The sequence below is a fragment of the Physeter macrocephalus genome, chromosome 5 (genome assembly GCF_002837175.3).
Source record: "Physeter macrocephalus isolate SW-GA chromosome 5, ASM283717v5, whole genome shotgun sequence".
NCBI lineage: Eukaryota > Metazoa > Chordata > Mammalia > Artiodactyla > Physeteridae > Physeter > Physeter macrocephalus.
The window spans coordinates 23,779,107-23,801,235 of record NC_041218.1 but is presented as its reverse complement, the minus strand read 5'-3'; the positions used below and the strand labels follow the sequence as shown (position 1 = coordinate 23,801,235).

At 40.4% G+C, this 22,129-nt stretch overlaps 2 protein-coding genes across 4 annotated transcripts in view; one reads left to right on the top strand and one right to left on the bottom strand.

The window, feature by feature from the left end:
• Positions 1-18,759, top strand: part of CALU (calumenin) — a 28,600-nt gene extending 9,841 nt beyond the window's left edge. For 2 of the 3 annotated variants that reach the window (XM_007119747.4, XM_028489782.2), the window contains exons 3-7: positions 4,698-4,891; positions 8,825-8,991; positions 9,688-9,748; positions 14,535-14,734; positions 16,364-18,759. In XM_007119747.4, coding sequence (XP_007119809.1) covers positions 4,698-4,891; positions 8,825-8,991; positions 9,688-9,748; positions 14,535-14,734; positions 16,364-16,468 — 727 coding nt within the window. In that variant the 3' untranslated portion in view covers positions 16,469-18,759. Of the gene's footprint in view, positions 1-4,697; positions 4,892-4,964; positions 5,159-8,824; positions 8,992-9,687; positions 9,749-14,534; positions 14,735-16,363 lie in introns of all 3 variants that reach the window. The other variant, XM_028489783.2, reaches the window with a different exon arrangement.
• The window catches only part of OPN1SW (opsin 1, short wave sensitive), a 20,866-nt gene continuing 15,659 nt past the window's right edge, over positions 16,923-22,129 (bottom strand). The window contains 2 exon segments of the mRNA XM_024132374.3: positions 16,923-20,415; positions 21,615-21,863. Coding sequence (XP_023988142.1) covers positions 20,296-20,415; positions 21,615-21,863 — 369 coding nt within the window. The 3' untranslated portion in view covers positions 16,923-20,295.

Genomic DNA, 22,129 nt, shown 5'->3' with positions numbered 1-22,129 from the left:
TGTATTGAACTACATCTTCTGAAAACTAACCACAGAATTGCTACCACTAAAATTTAATTAAGCGCTTTCCTGCATTTCTCCATTGAATAATAGTTTTTACCTCATTCTACAAAGCAAAGTCATTTATGCATAAAATTGCCAAATACTATAGGACTCAGCTTAAACTGCATCATCTTGACCCCAAAGGAACATTACATGGGGGTTTTCTCAAACCTGTTGCTTTTAATTTTTAAAAACTATCTGTGACCTATTTATTACTGACCATGCCAAATCTTTGAGTGGATAATAAACTGCAAATTAGACTCCTGGACTGACTTAATTTCTGTAGTTTATGGTTTCCAAGGATGTCCTTCACCTTCTTTGGTTTCATTGTCAGATATTTGCTTAATCAAAAACAAAACCAAACCAACCTTGCTTTTTTTTTAATGTGGACCATTTTTAAAGTCTTTATTGAATTTGTTACAATAGTGCTGTTTTATGTTTTGTTTTTTTGGCCGTGAGGCATGTGGGATCTTAGCTCCCTGACCAGGGATCGAACCCGCACCCCCTGCATTGGAAGGCGACGTCTTAACCATTGGACCGCCAGGGAAGTCCCTCAACCTTGCCTTTTAGAAGGTTGTAATAAGCAGTGGACTTAATGTCAGAGTATGTGTTGCTATTTCAGTAACAGCTGGGCCATAGTCAGGTTCTGTGGCTCTCTCAGCAGGCATCATTTTATTTAAAGAGTTGATTTGGGGCTTCCCTGGTGGCTCAGTGATTGAGAGTCCGCCTGCCGATGCAGGGAACCCGGGTTCGTGCCCCGGTCCGGGAAGATCCCACATGCCGCGGAGCGGCTGGGCCCGTGAGCCATGGCCGCTGAGCCTGCGCGTCCAGAGCCTGTGCTCCGCAACGGGAGAGGCCACAGCAGTGAGAGGCCCGCGTACCACAAAAAAATAAAAAAAATAAAAAAAAAATAAAGAGTTGATTTGGTAGAATTCCAGTTGATTATTTCTGAGGATCTGAGAATGTCTTTTTTTAGCTCTTTCAAAGCCTTGCTTTTTAAGGAAATGCAGGTTAATTCAGTGAACATTTTCTCAATGAAAGGCTACCATTGGTGTAACTTTCTGAACTATATTCAAGAGATTTGTCTGAAAAGTTATACCACATAGGAATTTCCAAACATTTTGCCCATGGATAGTGCTGTGATTAGAAGACATTATAGGATTTGCTTTGGGTGGTACTTCAAAATAAATTTATTCTTTCAACGGGTTTTCTGCTAACTGAAGGATGTAATATTTTATTCTTAAACACTCGCGGAAACAATCAAAAGATTTTGCTGTGTAGAATGAGAAACTCCTAAAACATTTGAAAGTAGATAGAGAAAACAAATTTATCAAAGAGTTAGTCTTCTGTTAGGTTGTTTTTCTAACTTTGAGGGACCATGCTCACTTTTAATTTTAATCTTGTAACTGTGCTAACATTCCAGGCTGAAAATAGGGATGCATGAGGGCGTTCTCTGTCTTCGTGTCTTGCATAATGTGCATGGCCATCCTACATTTTGGTCTGCACATGTCTCTGCAGAATTACTGTTAAATAATGAAGGGCCCTTAGGTTTGGTGTCAATCCGGGTGTTCTGGCTCTGTGTAGGTACTGGAATAGCTCTGCTAACAGTCTTCAGTAGAGATAAAATGTTTCTTTTTGTCATCAGTAAATATCAAAAGTTCAACACATGTGCAGATTCCATATTTGATTAGAATAAGATGGTTAAAATCATGTTTTTCATGGAATGTATGAATGAACCAAGTACTATTTTCTTCTCCCAAATTGGAGATAATGGCAAATATCTCCAGTTTATAAGGTGATGTACTGTTGCAAGCAAGAATTCCAGGTGAACTTTTTTTTTCTTTTAACTTACTGTGGCATTTCTAAACATTATTTGGTATGTGACTATACATCAGAGGTTGGGAACAACAGATTCCCCCTTTTCAACCTATCTAGGAGGCCAGTAATTATTAGGAGATAAGATCATTGTCTATACCTCTAGTTGCAAAAATTCACTACTATTTTTAAATCCTTAGTTACAATACCTAAAAGACTTCAGGAAGCACTTAAAAACAATTTTAATATCCAGTTTTTAGTTCCTTTTTCTTATGAAGAATGTTGACAAATAGAAGATTTTTTTCTTGCGTATGTATTCTCAACCCCACCCCCAAGAAGTCTAAATATACTTAATTTTCATTTATGTGTCCTTCAAATGATGATTTATTTATTTTGAGGTGGTGGTCCTTAATAAAGTTTTCACCCTTGATATTTGCTCTAGAAATGAACTAGATAGAGCAGTTCATCATCCTTTTTTGGGTCACAGGCCCAGTCCCTTTGGCAGTCTAGTGAAAGCTAAGGGAAAGTGCATACATATGAATATATATAAAATTTTGCATGCTGAAAATTTCTGGAATATTTTGAACCCTCCTGGAGCCCATTTATTGACCCAGGTTCTTAAAAAGTCAAAGGAGTTGTTTGATGCCTTTTGAAATGTAGAGGCATATGTAACCTCTTAGAAATAATATAAGATCCACTAGGTACATTGTGTCTGTCCTGGAGTGAGTGCTTATTTAGTGGCATCATGGATCTGTAGGGTTCTCCAGTGTCATAGAAATACAACACCATTAGCTTCATAAATTTACACAGGCTTTCAAAGATCAGAGTTTAGAGCTTCATGCCTAAAATAGGACATGCCCACTTCCAGTGTACTTTCACAACTGCCTGCAGGCTGTATAGCTAGCAAGATAAGGATGGCTTTTTTATTTTTAAATGGTTTTGTGGTTATTTTTGTTGTTGTTTTTAAAATATGTGACGGACCATATGTGGCCCACAAAGTGAAAATTTCTTCTTATCTGTCCTTTTTCAGAAAAAGTTTGCTAACCTCTGAATTAAACCATTTGGGATATTTCTGTTGGGATGAATAGAATGGCATTTAGCCAGCTTCATTAGGAAAAGCCCATCTTAAACAGTCGTATGCCTTTTTTATCTGAGTGTTCCTTCTCTTTAGGCTGTTTATAGTAGTTTAAAATTTTCTTTCGGGAATAAGTACCTTGCCCTTTTTTCTTAATGGTGCAGTGGCAGTCTTGGTAGCCAATACCTTTCGGACACAAACTGGATCCCATTATAGATAATGCAGAAGTTTGGGGGCGGTTAAATCTTAATTTATTAATATTGTTAAAATTCTACAGGTTCAAGTAGCAAAAATTTTTGTTCTGTGTCCATGTAGATAGAGGAGGATATTTGAGGTGACTTCTTACTGCTTTACCTTTTAACATTTTAGAGCACAAGCTGTAAGATTCTCTGAAGGAAAATGCTTGTTAATTATAAGATTTAAGTAATAGGCAATCATGGCTAACAGCATATCAATATCAAGATGAATTTGTGTTGCTTGTATTCTGTGATTTCTAATCACTTTCCAGTGTTGTATTCATGAGATGAATACAGACTGGGGGAAAACATTATTTGCTGCCAAACGACAGTCTTTTTCAGTCCTACAAATAATAAAGCATAGGAGTATGCCAAGATTTCAATTCCATTAGAAGTTGTTGGGTTTTTTTTTGTTTGTTTTGGTTTTTTGGCCGCACTGTGCGGCATGCTGGATCTTAGTTCCCCACCAGGGATCGAACCTGTGCCCACTGCAGTGGAAGCACGGTGTCTTAACCACTGGACCGCCAGGGAAGTCCCCCATTGGAAGTTTTGATTTAAAGTTCTTGTGACTTTACATAGGCTGTCTTAGCTTCTTTAAGTAAGTGCATCTTTTAACAGAAGTTTTCATATCATGCACATATTTTGAAATCCTTAAATCATTAAAAAAAAAAATGTCTGTCATTAACATAACAGATCTAGAAGAAAGAAACTCATGGAGGGCAAAGTATATTGATTCTTTAGCTTTGTAGTTTTGCTTTATCATCTGCACCCTAACCCTCTCAGCTTATTAACATTCTCATAATCAGGGATATACATTCTTACCCCATAACTTCTTCAGAGCTCTCTGGTTTTGTGGTTATATGTAAGAATGCAGTTCAACATAGTGTATAATAAACTGCTAGCCATTTTTAAAAAGAAGCATGCTTCTGTCTCTGTGTACCTGTTTTGGGGTTTTAAAAAAAGTAATCTTGACTTTAGGTATAAGTGATCCTGGAACTATATTTGATCTCTTTGTATTTTTAACAGAAGTGTTTTGGGTTTTTTTTTTGAAAACACAGGTGAATTTTTTAAAGTCTGGTTTAAATTTTTGAATTTTTAGAAAACCAAGTCAGTGGTTGTGACTGTTTACCCAGAAATTGAGAGTCTCGTAAAAGCAGTAAAGAAAAATATAAAGATTTGCGTGTTGTTTGATACTAAGAGTGGAGAACCCAGATAGGAATGGATATTCACTCCTGAATTCTGACCATCGGCTGAAACCTACCTCTAAAGGGATAGTCTGGATTCACTTTTGGATCCAAGTACACCAGCCATGGACTGTGCTTGCCTTGTCTGGATGGCTCATTTCAGACCAGCAACAAGCACTTAAGGGAAAAATTTTCAATGGCCTCTCTGGCAGTTTTGTTTTGGAAACAATTTTTATTTCCGTGCGTTAGCTCTGGGCAACACCTGTGGCCACAGCACACATCTGGCTAAGTCCAGAGCCTTGTGTCCTTTTAACCTCTTGCTGGATTTCTCTGCATTTTCTACAGAAAGATTGTAAGTAAAATAGATGGCGACAAGGACGGGTTTGTCACTGTGGATGAGCTCAAAGACTGGATTAAATTTGCACAAAAGCGCTGGATTTACGAGGATGTAGAGCGACAGTGGAAGGGGCATGACCTCAATGAGGACGGCCTCGTTTCCTGGGAAGAGTATAAAAATGCCACCTACGGCTACGTTTTAGGTAGGTCCCTATTATCTGGGGGAAAAAGCTTTGTGGAGCCGGCACCTTGAAACGTAACTGTTTTGTCTTGTAGAATGATTGTAGATAAAATAGACGCGGATAAAGATGGGTTTGTGACGGAGGGGGAGCTGAAATCCTGGATTAAGCACGCCCAGAAGAAATACATATATGACAATGTTGAAAACCAATGGCAGGAGTTTGATTTGAATCAAGACGGCTTAATCTCCTGGGATGAGTACAGAAACGTGACTTATGGCACTTACCTGGGTAAGGGGCAAGATGTCAGCCTGGCAGAGACCATGGTCTTGAGTCAAAGAAACAAATGGGTCACACAGTGAAGGAAAGGAAGAAATTATGCTTATCTGAGATAGTTTGATGCTGAGCTGATTCTCCTTCCCTTTATTAATTTTGAGTTTGTATATAATGTATTTTTTAAAATTTGTTTTATTTTGGTTTTCTAATGTCTGACATCTTCTACATCTTTAGCATTTCAGATATATTTCCCCATTTTTTTCTTGCTGTCATCCCTCAGAGAGACCATTTTTGTAGTAGATCTTGTTTAAAAGGCTGCATTGTTCCAACAATGCAAAGCAAGAGGCTTTGAGATGTCTCAGAGCCTGACATGGTCACATTAAAGTGTTGGACCTGAAATTCAAACCAAATTAGATTTCTTTGTAACTGGTGAGAATAGAAGGAAAATTACTGTTTTTCCTTAATAAAGTAAAGATCAAATAGAATAGCTTTCCTTGATGAAATCGAACTATTTCAGTATGTCTGCTTACTGAAGTTTAGAAATGAATTATTTCCCATTTGTTTTCTCTGGCACATGAGATTATCAGCCTGCTTTGCAAATGCTTCAAGGCAAATAAATGTGACTTTGATTGCTTTCTGTTGATTTGGTAGCTTGTATGCTTGGGCCACCTGTTAGTAATTTTCTTTTACTTATTACACTTGCCTGCTGTTGAATGCTAGGTGGCGATCTTACTGAGTTGATGTCTTAGGGTGTTTTTGTTAGTGAGAGTCCTCTATTGCACATGGTTACAGTTTGACACAAGAATGTATAAATGTTACTTCTTGCATTTTTATTCTGGAAATTAAGTAAATTTCTGGGTTAAAGCAGGCATTCTCCATCACTGACTGACAAGCAGTGAGTGTATGATGGTCTGTTTCCCCCACTGAATAGCCAGCTGTCCGTATTAATTACAGGACTGCATACATTTCTGTTGAACAGATTTTTATTTCTGTACCAGGCTTGTTCCCATTCCTGAGACTAGAGTGGCGGTCTCTCTCTACACTTGACACTTACCCAAGAACCAGACATATCCTTCACCCAATTAAAAACACGTGTATTAAAAAGTCAGTGCAGATAGAGAGGCATCCATGCTTCTTGCCCTCTGGCTGAGACCCAACACCCTCCTGATTTATTTGGAATTAATTATAAATGTAAAGCAGTGGGTAGGCTATTGGTGATCTCAATAGAATGGTGTGTTAATAAATCTCAGCTCAGACCTAGTCACTCACTTGCTGTCCAGAATGAATCTTCAACTCTTTGTATGATTATGTGCATAAAAATCTGTTGAGAGCTTTGTTGCCTCACAGGGCAAATGATTCAATGTAATGGGTATTTCTACTGACTGAGACTGCATAAGCTGAAGCTCTGGCTGGAGAAACAATGTCTTTATAAGGCATCTTTCCCTGGAGGCCTGTGGGTGGACAGTGCTCGGGGTAATGAGGTGCCTTACAAAAGTGCTGAGGAGTTTTTGTGAAAGCGTGTTCTTGGTTCAGCCGAGTTCAGGTATAAATCATTTTAGCTTTTAGTCTGCTTTCCACAAAAGGAACATTAACCCTGTCTCTGCCACAAGTAAAATATGAGCTACTACGATCCACCCTGCCTGTACCAAAACTAGATCAAGAGCCTACCCAGGCCAGATAGCCCAGTAAACTGGTGCTTAAGACAGATAATAGCACTCTGAGCAGTGATGATAGGCACATGAGTTTAGTCATTAAAAATAAAGTTTTAAAGCTTCCTTTTTCATCCTTATATATGTGCATGTTATCGGGCTACTTGATTCCAGTCACCATGTTTTCACTAAGGAGGAGAGAAGGGCTCTTAGCTAAGAATCTACTCTTAATATATAAGTTGTCTTCTGTTATCTTTCTTATTTATGTTACATAGTTTGTACTGAAGCTTTATTTGTTTAGAAGAAAGGATTCAGTATCTGAGAAAGATCGTACTTTCCTTAAATTCTTTGTCTCTAATCTGTTACGGCTTTGAGTATACACGTATAGGGTCCGCAAAGCCTCATGATTCAGTCAACTATCTCACTGAATTTTGACACTCAACAAAGAATGAAGCTTCAAGTTGCTCATCTCTCAAAATAGGGCAGTAGTTTATTGTTGTTGTTTTTAACTGTGCTTAAAGTATGGAAAGATTGAATTACATTATCGAAAGTCAGCAGTGTAATGTTATTAAGGGACCCTGTGGGTCTTTTTTATAAAACTAGTGCTGTATCTTTCTTTAAATTTGACCAGTATGTTGTAGGAACAATCATTTCTTACCTTTAATATGGTGTCTTTTCCTTTCAAAATATCTTCACATGTTACCTTATTAGGTCCATACAGCAACTCAGATTGAAAAGGGTTTTTTTTTTTTTTTCCTTTTCTGCCATTAACTCCACATTTTTTCAACTTAAAGAAACAAAATTTCATTTTTCTATATTCTTACAGAGAAACCAAATAACTACTGCTTGTGCAGTTCAGCATCCTAACAGATGGATAAATCCAAATTTAATTTGGTTGTAATCTAATATTTTTCTTTTGTAACAGCTTTATTGAAGTATAACTGACATACGATACACAGCGCGTATTTAAAATGCACAATTGATGAGTTTTGACAGGTGTATGTATCGGTGAGCTCATCACTACAATCGAAATAAATGAACATTTCCATCACCCCCAACAGTTTCCTTGTGTCCCTTTATAATCCTCAAGGCAACCACTGATCTCTTTTCTGTAACTCGAATTTGTTTGCATTTCCTAGAATTTTACAAAAATTGGGGAGGTGGGGTAGTGACCAGTATTTGTATCTCATGGTGTATTTCTGAGTTGGCTTAAGAAACTAAAGTGTGACCATTCAAAGTGGTGTTGTTCTGGTACTTGAATCCAGATGGCCTATAATGGGAAAGAAGGTCTTTGATGTGTGGCTTCTTTTGGGGAGGGGGAGGGCAGGGGGGTGCTGCACTGCACGGCTTGTGGGATTTTAGTTCTGCCGACCAGGGATTGAACCCAGGCCCCCGGCAGTGAGAGCTCGGAGTCCTAACCACTGGACCACCGGGGAATTCCTGATATCTGGCTTTTTAATGAGAACCTAATGTTTAATCAACATAGCAATGGCTAACATTTATTAAAAGCCAACTCTGTGCCAGGCACTGTTCTAGCACTGAACTTCTATTTATTTGCTTATTTACCCTCATAACAATCCTATGAGGCCAGCACTGTTATTATCTCCATTTTACAGATGAGTAAGTTGAAGTACAGTTAAGTTACTTGCCCAAGGTCACATGGCTAAGAAGTGGTAGAGTTAGGATTCAAACTCAGTATGACTTTAGAACCACCGCTGCCCCTTGGATATATCTAGAAAACTCAAGCTCGTTGGTTGCCCCAAGAGCAGTAACAGTGAAGCATTACATAATGGGTTACACAGTCCAGGAGCCAGGGTTCCATGTTGAATGGCAAACATTTACATTCAACTCAGACCTGATTTTGAGGTCTTTGATTACCAAACGGAATGTCTTTATACTGCTGCAATTTTACCTGAGTAATCAAGAGTTAATTCTTCAGTGCTTGGTTTATCTTTCTTGGAAATTGATTCCCCATACATTTTCATGTTTTCTGGAAGTCGATTAAGATTTGACCTAAATTTTTCTTTTCTAGATGATCCAGACCCTGATGATGGATTTAACTATAAACAGATGATGGTTAGAGATGAGCGGAGGTTTAAAATGGCAGACAAGGATGGAGACCTCATTGCCACAAAGGAGGAATTCACAGCTTTCCTGCACCCTGAGGAGTATGACTACATGAAGGATATCGTAGTACAGGTGGGTGGGGTGAGAGCAAGGATTCTCAATGGAAACTTTCTCTTTTTGTTGCTTACGCTTTCCTTTTGAGCCGTTCCTCTGTATTTAGAAGAAAGACTTGCTATACAAGTGCTGGCCAGATTGAGTCCAAGCTCTGTCACTCTGTTTTTCTGTGATCTCGATGGTGCTTTAGGCTTTCTGTTTAGTATGACAATACGTACCATCAGATTATGCCGTTCATTGGTGGCTTCGTACTGTAGGCATGAGGGGAAATCCTGTTGTTTAAAATACCAGGCACTGAGTAATGACAGTGATACTAAAGAATTTTCACAGAAGGCAGTTGCTGATAAAACATAGACTATAGCTGTAGATGTACTCACTGGTCACATCTCCTGTTAAAGTTAAGCATGCCTAGGGCTGCCAGATCATCATGGACTTGATGATGTAGTTCACTATTAAGTGTTCCTTCAAGAAGACTGTTAGTTATTTTAAGCTGTAGCATAAAAAATTGATAATATTTTACCATTCTTTCAGCTAGAAAAACCACAATTTCCTATGGATTAACCATACCCACACACATCTACATAAACACGTGTGTGTGTGTGTGTGTGTGTGTGTGTTGTGTGTGTGTGTATGTATGTATATTTTAATGAATGACAAATAATTGCCTAAACTAACTCATCCGGATACTAAGTCTAATTACTCTCTTCTGTTTAGGAAACAATGGAAGATATAGATAAGAATGCTGATGGTTTCATTGATCTGGAGGAGTATATTGGTAAGTCTGTTTCTAGTGTTTTTCTTAGAAGAAGCTGAGAAGCTCTGGAAGATATGTTCACCAGTAGAAACAATTTACCCCATGGGTCAGTTCTTAGCACATCATTAAGTCAGACCAGCGTGAGGAATAGGGGGTCATGATAAAGTGTCTGTAGCAGCACTGGCAAATCAAAATGTAAATGTGAGCCACATATATAGTTCTAACTTTTCTAATAGCCACATCAAAAACAATAAAAAGAAACAGATGAAATTTATTTCAATAGTGTATTTTATTTAGCCTAAGATTCCAAAATACTATAATTTCAACATGTTATCAATATAAATCATTGGGAGTGTTTTTTTATACAAATCGTCAAAAGTTTATTTTACACTATAGCACATTTCAGTTTGGACCAGTCACATTTCACGTCCTCAGTAGCCCCATGTGGCCAGTGGCTACTGTAGTGGACAACACTGAAATAGTGCATCCCAGATGCCCTGTGGAATTGACAGTAAGGAGTTGCAGGGAGCCTAGACTGGCATTAGGAAACTGGGAAATAGAACAGAAGAGACAGTTGGGTGACTAAGAGTTGTTGATTCCTCTTAGTCTTTCCTTTTCGCTGTATTCTATTCATGTTTTCTGTCTAGGTTCTCTAATTTGTTTCCTTTTGTCTTTTTTTAAAAAATCACTCCTTTCTGCCAGTTTTCCTTTTAGTTGTCTGGTTTTGTTTTCTTTTCTTTTCCTTTTTCTTTTTTTTTTTTTTTGACCACACCTTGGCTTGTGGGATCTTAGTTCCCTGACCAAGGATCGAACCCTTGCCCTCAGCAATGAAAGCTCGGAGTCCTAACCACTGGCCTGCCAGGGAATTCCCAGTTGTCTGTTATAAACAGATGCTATACCTTTAGATGCTATACCTTTCTCTCAAGTAAAGCTTTTTTTTTTTTTTTTGGCCATGCCGTGCAGCATGTGGGATCTTAGTTCTCCAACCAGGGATCGAACCCGTGCCCCCTGCAGTGGAAGTGCAGAGTCTTAACCATTGGACTGCCAGGGAAGTCCCTAAAGCTATTTTTATTATCCTCAAAATAATTTCAAGATTTTCCCATTGCTTTAAAAAAAAGGAGCTGCCTCTTACCAAGTAGTTGAACAAATTGTTTCACAATTAGTGTGATGGAAATTAGCATAAGTAAAGGAGAAGAGATGGAAGATATTACAAATGTCTTTGTTACAAATGTCATTCCATTTTAAAAGATATTAGATAATTTTATATTTCCAATTATTATTTTTACTCGTAGTAACTTAATTCTAGTGCACTACTGGTTTTGTGTTTCATAAGACAATTTGTTTTTAGGCTTCTGATCTTTACCTGGAATGTTTATTTTAAGTGTGAAAGGGAGACTTAAGCCCTTACCTCTATCCCTGTATGTCACTTCAGTCCATTGAACAAGTCACTGCTTTACTCAGATTTTGTCTAATTACACCTGCTACGTATTTTCTAGAGTTATTCCAGTTGAATTACTCCTTGAATACTCTTTTCTTCTAAGACTCCATGATGTACTTTGAGAGGGGTGAGCAGTGGGAAGATGGAATTTTTTTCCGAAATGATTTTTTTAGTGGAGTTCATCAGCACAGTGGAAATAAATGCCTGGGTGTATTTACTGAGCCCATTTCAAAGTCGACTATTTCTTTTTTTTAATATTTTATCTTTTAATTCTTGGTTTTGCCATTTTATCACCGTTGCTAAAACGGAGGAACTCATTTTGAACCTCTTGAGAGGACTTAAGTGTTATAACGGTTAAGTACCATCATTTATCAAGCATTGGGGCCAAATAAAGAGATACTTCTATCTCCCTCCCATCATATAGATCAATTGTTTCTTGAAACTACTAAAACTGTCAACTGTGTGTGTGTGACTTAGTTTTGCAAAGCATCAACTAATGCAAACACTTTTACATCTTGGATGCTGGGCTTTGTAAAGCTAAAAAGTCTCCCAAGCAGTATCTTCCAGTTTCTAGGGGTAGTTTCTGCCCTGTTGAGGAGAAAGATCAAAAAGGAACAAATGGTCTTTGCCTCTTACAGTTAGCATTAATAAGTCCCCAGAGTTATACTGTTGAACAATTTAAATTTATTATACAGCATTGCAAGCATACACAAAATTAAATAGAATAGTATAATGAATCCCCTGTACTTAACGCCCAGTCCCAGCAGCCATCAACCCATGGCCAATCCTTTTATATCCATATCCACGTCTTACCTCCTTTATTATTTTGAAGTAAATCCCAATCAGCGTCTCATTTCATCTGTAAACATTTGGTTATATCTCTCTTAAGATACATATGTATCTCTAAATATTTTTAAATAAAATCTAAAAAAATTAGTAATTCCTTAATATCATTTAGGTTGAATTTTTAAAAATTATTTATTTATTTATTTATTTATTTATTTATGGCTGTGTTGGGTCTTCGTTTCTGTGCGAGGGCTCTCTCTAGTTGCGGCGAGCGGGGGCCACTCTTCATCCTGCTGCGCGGGCCTCTCACTGTCGCGGCCTCTCTTGTTGCGGAGCACAGGCTCCAGACGCACAGGCTCAGTAGTTGTGGCTCACGGGCCTAGTTGCTCCGCGGCATGTGGGATCTTCCCAGACCAGGGCTCAAACCTGTGTCCCCTGCATTGGCAGGCAGATTCTCAACCGCTGCGCCACCAGGGAAGCCCAGGTTGAATTTTTTAATAGAAAATTAAATAGTATTAATTCTTATCCTTACTCTTTTAGCTTTAAGATGCACTTACGTTATGTTGTATATTCTAGCTTCTATTAAAAGCATGTCTTTCAGGAAATTCCCTGGCGGTCCAGTGGTTAGGACTCGGCACTTTCACTGCGGGGGCCGGGTTTGACCCCTGGTTGGGGAACTAAGATCCCGAATGCCTCGTGGTGTGGCCAAATTTTAAAAAAAAAGAAAAAAAGAAAGAAAAATATGTCTTTTAAACGCACGTTTTCCTCACGTGCGTTTCCTAATACACACGTATTACCTAATTCAGAATTTCCCAATCTGTATACAGTGAAAAGTCTCCCTGACCCTCAGGACAGCTAGGGCAGGGTGCTGGCCAGTGGATCATACAAATACTGTGTTTCCTGAATGTGCTGTAACATGAAAAAAGAATTGGCAAGACCTGCTCTGAGACTCCCAATTTGTGTTTAAGACAGAGGGAGTAGTTCTACTCTTAACCCTCAAGTTCAGGAAAACGACAGTGCCAACTGTCAAATGCCGGAAATAGTAGAATTTAGTAACAAGTTTGATGTCCTTTATTCAAGGGAAAACAATCCGTGGATTGGGGGGTAAAGTACCTCACAAGCAGTGGAGCATTCTTCCCAGGGGGTTTTGGGCAAGAGCAGGCTTTATAAAACATTAGAGGGGCAACTCGGATACAGAACATGTTTGGCTAGGAGGTCAGTGATTTCCTTATAAAGATAGCAGGTCGTCTTTTCTAAGGGTAAGGTAAGTTGACTGAAGCTTAGCTGGAGGGTTGTGATTGATATATGTTAGGTTTTCTTGGCAGTGTGGTCTGACTTAGGTTTAGATTTGTGGCATGGGCCGGGCCACTGGGGCAGCCTCCATTTTATGGGTCCCAACATACAAATTACTTTTATCACAAGTAAATAACTCTTTAGAAGTTACTTAGACTTATATTAGGTGTGTTCCCATACTTTACATGAAATGCATGTACACTTACTTTGATATAGTGTAATGTAGGAGTCTTCAGACTTTCACTCATGTAATTCCTAAAAGAATTTTGACAGTAGCTAAGCCCGTGCGCCACAACTACCGAGCCCGCACTCTAGAGCCCGCGAGCCACAACTACTGAGCCCGTGTGCTGCAACTACTGAAGCCTGTGCTCCGCAACAAGAGAAGCCACTGCAATGAGAAGCCCATGCACCGCAACAGAGTAGCCCCTGCTCGCCGCATCTAGAGAAAGCCCATGCGCAGCAACAAAGACCCAACGCGGCCAAAAATTAAAAAAAAATTTTTTTTTAATACTTTAAAAAAAAAAGTATACTCTGTAATTGGTTGGTGGACAGTTTGACTTATAGACCTCTCAAGTTTTCTTGGGGATTTAAAACCACATCTTTCTAAAACTAGTGGTCGGGTTAATTAGTAGTGAAATGGAATGTAGGGAACAACTGTCTTATGAAAGTTGGTCTTTACCTTTCTTTTTATTTATTTATTTATTTTTGGCTGTGTTGGGTCTTCATTGCTGCGCGGGCTTTCTCTGGTTGCAACGGGCGGGGGCTACTCTTCATTGTGGTGCACAGGCTTCTCATTGTGGTGGCTTCTCTCATTGCGGAGCACAGGCTCCAGGCACGTGGGCTTCAGTAGTTGTGGCACACGGGCTCAGTGGTTGTGGCACACATGGGCTTAGTTGCTCCGCAGCATGTGGGATCTTCCTGGACCAGGGATTGAACCCATGTCCCCTGCATTGGCAGGCAGATTCTTAACTATTGCTCCCCTGGGGAAGTCCTGGTCTTCACCTTTCTTGATGCTAGTCATCTCCCTTTGTTTCTGCATTTTTTTTTAAAGGATTCTCTTTGCTCTCATATCATTCAAGACCAACAGCTGGAAATATTCTTGTTGCAAGATCAGTAATCACACATCAGGAAAACACCTTCCTTCTTAAGGTCTCTCTGACCTAAAATACGCTTATAACTGCTATTAGGTTCCAAACTGATGAATGAGGAAAAAGGGTCAGGTCAGATTTGCATGGGGCAGTCTTCGAGAAAAGACAAACTCATCTTTTGTATGGATGTGTATTCACACAGGTGACATGTACAGCCATGATGGAAATGCTGATGAGCCAGAATGGGTAAAGACTGAGAGAGAACAATTTGTTGAGTTTCGAGATAAGAACCGTGATGGGAAGATGGATAAGGAAGAGACCAAAGACTGGATCCTTCCCTCAGACTATGATCATGCAGAGGCAGAAGCCAGGCACCTAGTCTATGAATCCGACCAAAACAAGGTAAGTCTGTCCAGGCCCAAACAATCTATCAGTGATTGAAGTCTGTTTCCAGGGGATTGTCTAAAAAATTCCTGTTGAGGTACATAGAGCATTTAAGGTCTTAATTAGTTTGAGTCTGCTATGGATCTAAAATTGGCGATTGAAAACTTACGGGGCAGCGCTAGCTCTCTGATCTCGTTTTAGAAATCCCTTTGCCCAATGTTCCCAGCGTTGGAGGAATTTAGGCCTCAGAAAGAGCCTCTGGATATAGCCTGTGCCCAGCATGCATCATCTGCTATCTTTGGAACCCCAAGAAATCTTCTTTGCTTTTTTGTTGTTATTTCCTTTGTTCTTTTATCTTTTACAGGCTCATTTTGCCTACTCAAAGCTGGTTGTTTCCTTCTTAAATCAAATATGCTTTTTAAAATTAAGTCATTTGTAGGAGCCTATAAATCAGCTTTTCTCTGAAACCTGTTAAAATTACCCTTGATCAATTATCTGAGAAGGCATTCAGTTCATTAAAAGAGTGGTGTTACTACTGAGCCCTGTCACCTTTTTCAGAGATTTGAATGCTCTCCTTCGAGAAAACTGAAAATCAGTCTAAAGTTGGGGGATTCAGAATTCTAAATGTTCTTTTATTTAGACTGATCTTCGGTTTTAATGCAGTTTCTTTTTTTTTTTTTTTTAATTATTTATTTTTGGCTGCATTGAGTCTTTGTGGCTGCGCACGGGCTTTCTCTAGTTGCGATGAGCGGGGGCTACTCTTCATTGCGGTGCACAGGCTTCTCATTGCGGTGGCTTCTCTTGTTGAGGAACACAGGCTCTAGGCACGGGCTTCAGTAGTTGTGGCTCGCGCAGACTCTAGAGTGCAGGCTCAGTAGTTGTGGCACACGGGCTTAGTTGCTCCACGGCATGTGGGATCTTCCCGGACCAGGGCTCGAATCCGTGTCCCCTGCATTGGCAGGTGGATTCTTAACCACTGCGCCACCAGGGAGGCCCCTAGTGCAGTTTCTTATTGAGCCTTTTTGAGGGTCTCAGTCTGTTTTGAGTTCTTGCTCAGTCACTTCGGTAGCCAGGTGCTGTGTCCTGAGACATGTGAGAAAAGGAAACTCATGTAGTCATCCCTTGGGAATCTGGCCTAGATAATTCTTGAGATGAGTATCTGAGCCTTCATTTGGGGTTCTGTCTGGAATCTGATTGGTGACTAGGTCATTTTGAAGTTGAAGACTGTGCTTGATATTAGCATATTTCATTGTTCCTGTTAGACAAAGACTTGATTCACTTTGAAGTATTTTTCCTGGCTATTCTTGACTATCTCTTACCCATATCTAGGAGATGTCCCACATTTTGCTCGAAAGGGAGCATTTTCTTCTCAAAAAACAAACCCATATCCCTAGCATTGAGCCGTTGAGCTATATTATTTCCATCCTTCCACTTTTAACTTCCTTGATAAGAAAAATGTATCAGCTGCTGTTTTCTTCCCTCTTTGCGTGTGTGTGTTGGGGGTGGGCAGTGAAGATTGAGTTCACATTTAATTTAGTGGGAATTAGAATCGTAAATCTTGACTAACCCCTGTTGTACGTTAACAGTGTTCTAAATTTGAAATGAGAAATATATTTTGCATCAATTCACCGTTCTCTCTACTTTCAGGATGGCAAGCTCACCAAGGAGGAGATTGTTGACAAGTATGATTTATTTGTGGGCAGCCAGGCCACAGATTTTGGTGAGGCCTTAGTACGACATGATGAGTTCTGAGCTGCAGACAGAGGAACGTACATTTCTTCAAAAGTAATTTATTTTTACAGCTTCTGGTTTCACATGAAATTGTTTGCGCTACTGAGACTGTTATTACAAACTTTTTAAGACATGAAAAGCTGTCTTAAAAATCCCGTCCCCATTCCTCCTCCTCTCTGAGGGACTGGAGGGAAACTGTGCTTCTGAGGAAAAACTCTAATTAGTACACTTGTGTTTGTAGATTTACACTTTGTATTATGTATAACATGTGTGTTTATTTTTGTATTTGTTCTCTGGTTGGGAGTATGATATGAAGGATCAAGATCCTCAACTCACACTTTGTAGGCAAACGTTAGCCCTTCACTCTTTCTCAACGCTTATCATACAATTTTTGTAATTCTGACTTCATTAATTTTAAGCCTGAGATCAATAAGAAATGTTCAAGAGAGAGAAAAGGGAAGAAATAGTCCCCACAATTTAGAGAGAGAACACTTAAACTTGCCTATTGAAAAGTATACTGCATAAGTAGCAGGGGCCGAATATTTCATTCAGCTGCTCCAGGTCCAGGTCCTGGCATTGTCTGGGCAAGGACCCATCCCTGTGCTGTAAGAAAGCTTGGCTCAACTTGATTTCATTATTCTTTTTTTTCCTTCCCTGTAAGACGAGCTGTTTGCTAATTTTGTCAAGCACAGCTGTGGTGGGAAGAGTTGGGGCCACTGTCTTGAAAATCAATCAAGTACTGAGTGTGATCTCTTTACAGAGCTATACATAGAAACAGCTGGAAAACTAAAGGAAAAATACAAGTGTTTTTAAGGCACATGCTTTTTTCTGGGTATGCATCTATTGAAGTGCTCAAGACTGTCTTGCCTATTGAATCACTGTAAGTGCCCCCGTTCAGCTCCTATTTCTCCAGGTGTTCCAAGGAATTAATCTGCACTGCAGTTAAAATGTACTCCTTTCCAATCATGTCATTGAAAGTGCCTTTAATGAGAGAAATGATCACTGAATGAGGATTCTCTTAAGAAACTCGAAGATAAAATAAAGAGAAGATTATTTGGACCACCTTAAATGAAAGCTTAGAACCTCCTAGTGTGGTGGGATTTTTTTCTTTCCTTTCTCTTTTGGACGGTGGTTAAATAGCAGTATTAGTTAGGGGCTTGGTTGCAGTGTTCTTATCTTGTGGGCTGGTTTCCAAAAACCACATGCTGCTGAATTTACCAGGGATCCTCATACCTCAGAATGCTAACCACTTACTACCAGGCCTGTTTCTGTGTCAGCTGGAGAGCTTGAGCTAAGACTCAAAGATGAGAGGGCTCTTTGGTTTGAGGACCATCGCTCACCCTTCCTGCCTTTGACCCATCACTCCCTATGTCCCCATCTCCCCACTGCCAAAAAAAAGTTTATCATGAATCAACATGGCCAATCCTTATCAGAGAGAGGGACATTGTAGAAGGAGCTGAAGAAACCACCTCTGTTCCCAACTCACTTTACCTATACTTTACATAACAGGAAACTGTCTTTTTTGGTCCCTTTCATACAGATGGACCTCCTTTGAGAAGAATTATTATATTCCAAGTTTTTAGCCCTCAGGTTACTAAGACAAATATATATATATATATATATATATATCTCTAACTGTTATTATTTCATATATCTTTCTGGATAATACATTCAGGTGGTGCTGGGTGATTATTATAATCTGAACCTAGGTGTATCCTTTGGTCTTCCACAGTCATGTTGAGGGTGGGCTACTTGGCCGGGTAAAAAGCCGGATATTGTGTAACTCCACCCCAGCCTTTGCATTGAGCTCTTGAGAGTAGATGCATTCTTTTAACCCCAATATAAGGGAGTGGAAATTCTCTGCCTTCCAGATTCCCCATTTTTATTGTTAAGAAGATCAGGGATAATTAATAATGCCCACCAACCCTGGCTTGGAGAGGGCACATCATGAATTGTGTGGCAGGAGATCCTCATAGGTCACTAGGTACAGAGAACCCAGGCCTTATGTTAAAGCCATGCACCTAGAAAGCAAACCTCCATCTGCCAAGACAGCAACTTCTGGATGCTGGGTGCTCATCAGTAAGCATTGTACTCTAAGCTCTAATGATCCCCCTGGATTTTTTTTTTTTTCTTTTGGTTTAAATCAAGTCTGAGGCTGGTGAACAGTAGCTGCACACCCACATTGTGTGTTCTGTGAATGCTAGCTCTCTTGAATTTGGATACTGGTTATTTTTTATAGAGTGTAAACCCAGTTTTATATTCTATAATGCAAACAGGTACCTATCTGTTTCTAAATAAAACTGTTTACATTCCCTGTGGGTTATGTATGTCCTTTATTTTCTTAAGAAATGGAACTCTTGCTTAGAATTATGGGTGTCATAAAATGGCACCGAGAAAGAGCTCTCCTAGAAAGTTTATCATACCCCCCACCCAAACCCAGAGAAGTTACTGCCTTCTCCTAAATTGGTTACTCTTTTCTTTCTATTCCTGAAATCTTCTAGCATCCTTCTACAGCTGTAACCCTTCTCTGCTTCCCTTAGGCCATATAACTGGAGAGGAGCCCAGCTGCTCATTACGTAATTGCCTGATACCAAACACAAGCCATTTCTGAATGTACACACATTTATCTTGATTTTTATTTCAAAAAGTCTCTTCTTCAGGGGGTGGGGAGAGGGAGTATAAGGTAAAACAGTTTTTGAACATTTTGTATAGTTTATAAATGGTATTGAGATATGCAAATTCATTTTGAGAACATGAAGGGAATTAAACTATTAACTTTAGTAAATACACAGCTTGAGACAGATATATAGGTTTAGCCAGATGGGAGGTGTGGGGGGAAAGGAAGCACCTGGAATATTCATGCTGGTACAGGGGTTTGTGGGCATGGCTTTCCCAGCCAAAGCGATAGCAATTAGTGGCAGTGACAGCATAAGAAAGTTCTTTCAAACTCATTTGGGACCTACTAAAGGGTTTTGTTGTTGTTGTTGTTTTTGCGGTACGCGGGCCTCGCACTTGTTGTGGCCTAAAGGGTTTTTTTTTTAAAGGTTTTTGTTTTGTTTTGATTTATTTTATTTATTTATTTTTGGCTGCATTAGGTCTTCGTTGCTCTGCTTGGGCTTTCTCTAGTTGCGGTGAGCGGGGGCTACTCTTTGTTGTGGTGCACCGGCTTCTCTGCGGTGGCTTCTCTTGTTGTGGAGCACGGGCTCTAGGCTCGCGGGCTCAGTAGTTGTGGTTCGCGGGCTCTAGAGCGCAGGCTCAGTAGTTGTGGCGCACGAACTTAGTTGCTCTGTGGCATGTGGGATCTTCCCGGACCAGGACTCGAACCCGTGTCCCCTGCATTGGCAGGCGGATTCTTAACCACTGTGCCACCAGGGAAACCCTAAAGGTTTGGTTTTTTTTTTGAATGTCTCTCCCATTTCTAAAGTGTTTTCGTAAGTTTGTTTTAATTCAAAATGTGTCATCTTTGAACAGATCCCCAGTAGGGAAAAAAATGTTACTAAAAAGGAAAATGTTGTGTATACACTGAAAAATCATCAGCCAGACTCCTTTACAGTTGCCTTGTATGTAGAAATCTGTTCTCCAAGTGCTATAAATTCTGCCACTTAAGAGTAGAAACTGATGATTGTTGAAATGGCCTTTGGGGTGGTCTGAAGTAGACCCAACTGGAACAGTAGCTTTGTGTAGGTAGGAAGGAAATAGTAGGAAAATGGAAAATTGACCTCAAATTGCTATCACTCCCCTTCCCATTTTCTGTGCTGTAGCAGTTTGGTTTTTGACAGGGAAGGTAGAAAGTAGAAATTTCCTTAAATGTAAAATCCTTGTTGCTGCAAGCAGGCCAGTGTGGCTCCTTAGTTGGGGCCAACTTGGCTGGAAGAGACGGTAGAAACTTCCATTTTCTGGGAGCTAGACATGTCAGACTCATCTGTCATGGGCTTTCCACACACCATCTCCATGATGCGAGCTTGGAACTGGAGGAAAGAGCAGAATTGGAGATAGTCCCCTTGGTAGACCCGTACGGAGGAGATAACATCAGGGAGCGTAGGGGAAAAAAGATCTCATTCTTTGTATCCTCAAAGCCTTGCACAATGCCTTATACACAGGCTCTCCTCAGGTGGTTTTGATTGTATCTTCCCAATACTGAGAACTAGCTATATTCTAGGCTAAGACTACTCACTACTCCTGGGTCTACAATGATAATCCCTACACATTCTGGCTAACTCTGAGAATGTGTAGAATTTCACTGTTGGGAAACCTCACGAACCACCCTGCCCCATAAGAGCACTGTCAAAAGTGACCCCAGAATAGCCCCGCCCACACACCCCACCATTACTTGAAAGTGCTCCCAACTGGGGAAGGACTGCCAATTCTGTTTCTATCCAGGAGGTTTCACATTAGTTTTGAATCCAACTCTGGAACTGAGGAAACAAAATAACAATTCTCGAAGCAGAGTGTTAGCTCTACAAGACAGGAACCCTCCTTGATTTGTCTGAGTTTGGGTTATTAGGTTAGATTCAGGATTTGGGATAGGAAGCCACCTGGCACCTTCAGATGATAAGCTGTTTTAGAAACTTATGCATGTGTTGTGATTTCTGTGTTTCACATAAATGGTCGTGCAGACTAGAAGTTGGAAAGGATTAAGAACTCGTGAAATGGAAATTTAGGGGCACTGTTGATCTATCAGTTTTTCAGTGAATCGGAAAGCCTTTTCACTTCTCATCCTGCCCTTTGGAGCAACTCGAATTTTATGGCTCAAGTTGTCTTCCCTGGGTTCTGTGATCTTGTCTGGATGACCACGCCTTCATCCCTGTGCTTACTTACCAAGTGCTTTTTAGCCTGCTAAGGGTTTCCATGGCTTCCCTGTTCACCCCTAGAAACCCTTTGAGTGGAGTCCAAGGTGCTTGGAGTTAAAAGTCGTTGTTGGGCTTCCCTGGTGGCGCAGTGGTTGAGAATCCGCCTGCCGATGCAGGGGACGTGGGTTCGTGCCCCGGTCCGGGAGGATCCCACATGCCGCGGAGCGGCTGGGCCTGTGAGCCAAGGCCGCTGAGGCTGCGCGTCCGGAGCCCGTTTTCCGCAACGGGAGGGGCCACAACAGTGAGAGGCCTGCGTACCGCAAAAAAAAAAAAAAAGTCGTTGTTGAGAAGAACCAGGTCTTAGGAATATAAATAGCGAGCTTTTCCTGCTTATTCATGAAGCAGTAGACAATGGGATTGTAGACGCAAGCACTCTTGGAGAAGAAGGCAGGAATGGTGACAAACCATAAGTCCACCCTGTGGTTACGGTTGTTGACTGTATACATGGCCAGGGCAGCACAGGGCGTGTAACAGAGACAGAAGGATCCCACCATCATCACCACCATGTGGCTCACCTCCCGCTCAGCCTTCTGGGTTGTAGCTGACTCCTGCTGCTGAACTGCAACCTGGAAAGAGCACAGAAAACATCACACCCTCTTATCCCTAGCCCTGAACTCCCAGGTCTCTGGACTCTTCATCTAGGGGGCCATCTACTCTAATTGTCTCTCTGCTGTCCCAGCTTTTGGCCTAGTCCCTCTGTTTCCCCTTCCTTGAGGAAGGCATGATGGAGGCAGCTCTCTGGTCTGTGACAATGGAAAAGATCACATGCATCTCTTTTTTTTTTTTTTTTTTTGCGGTACGCGGGCCTCCCTCTGTTGCGGCCTCTCCCGTT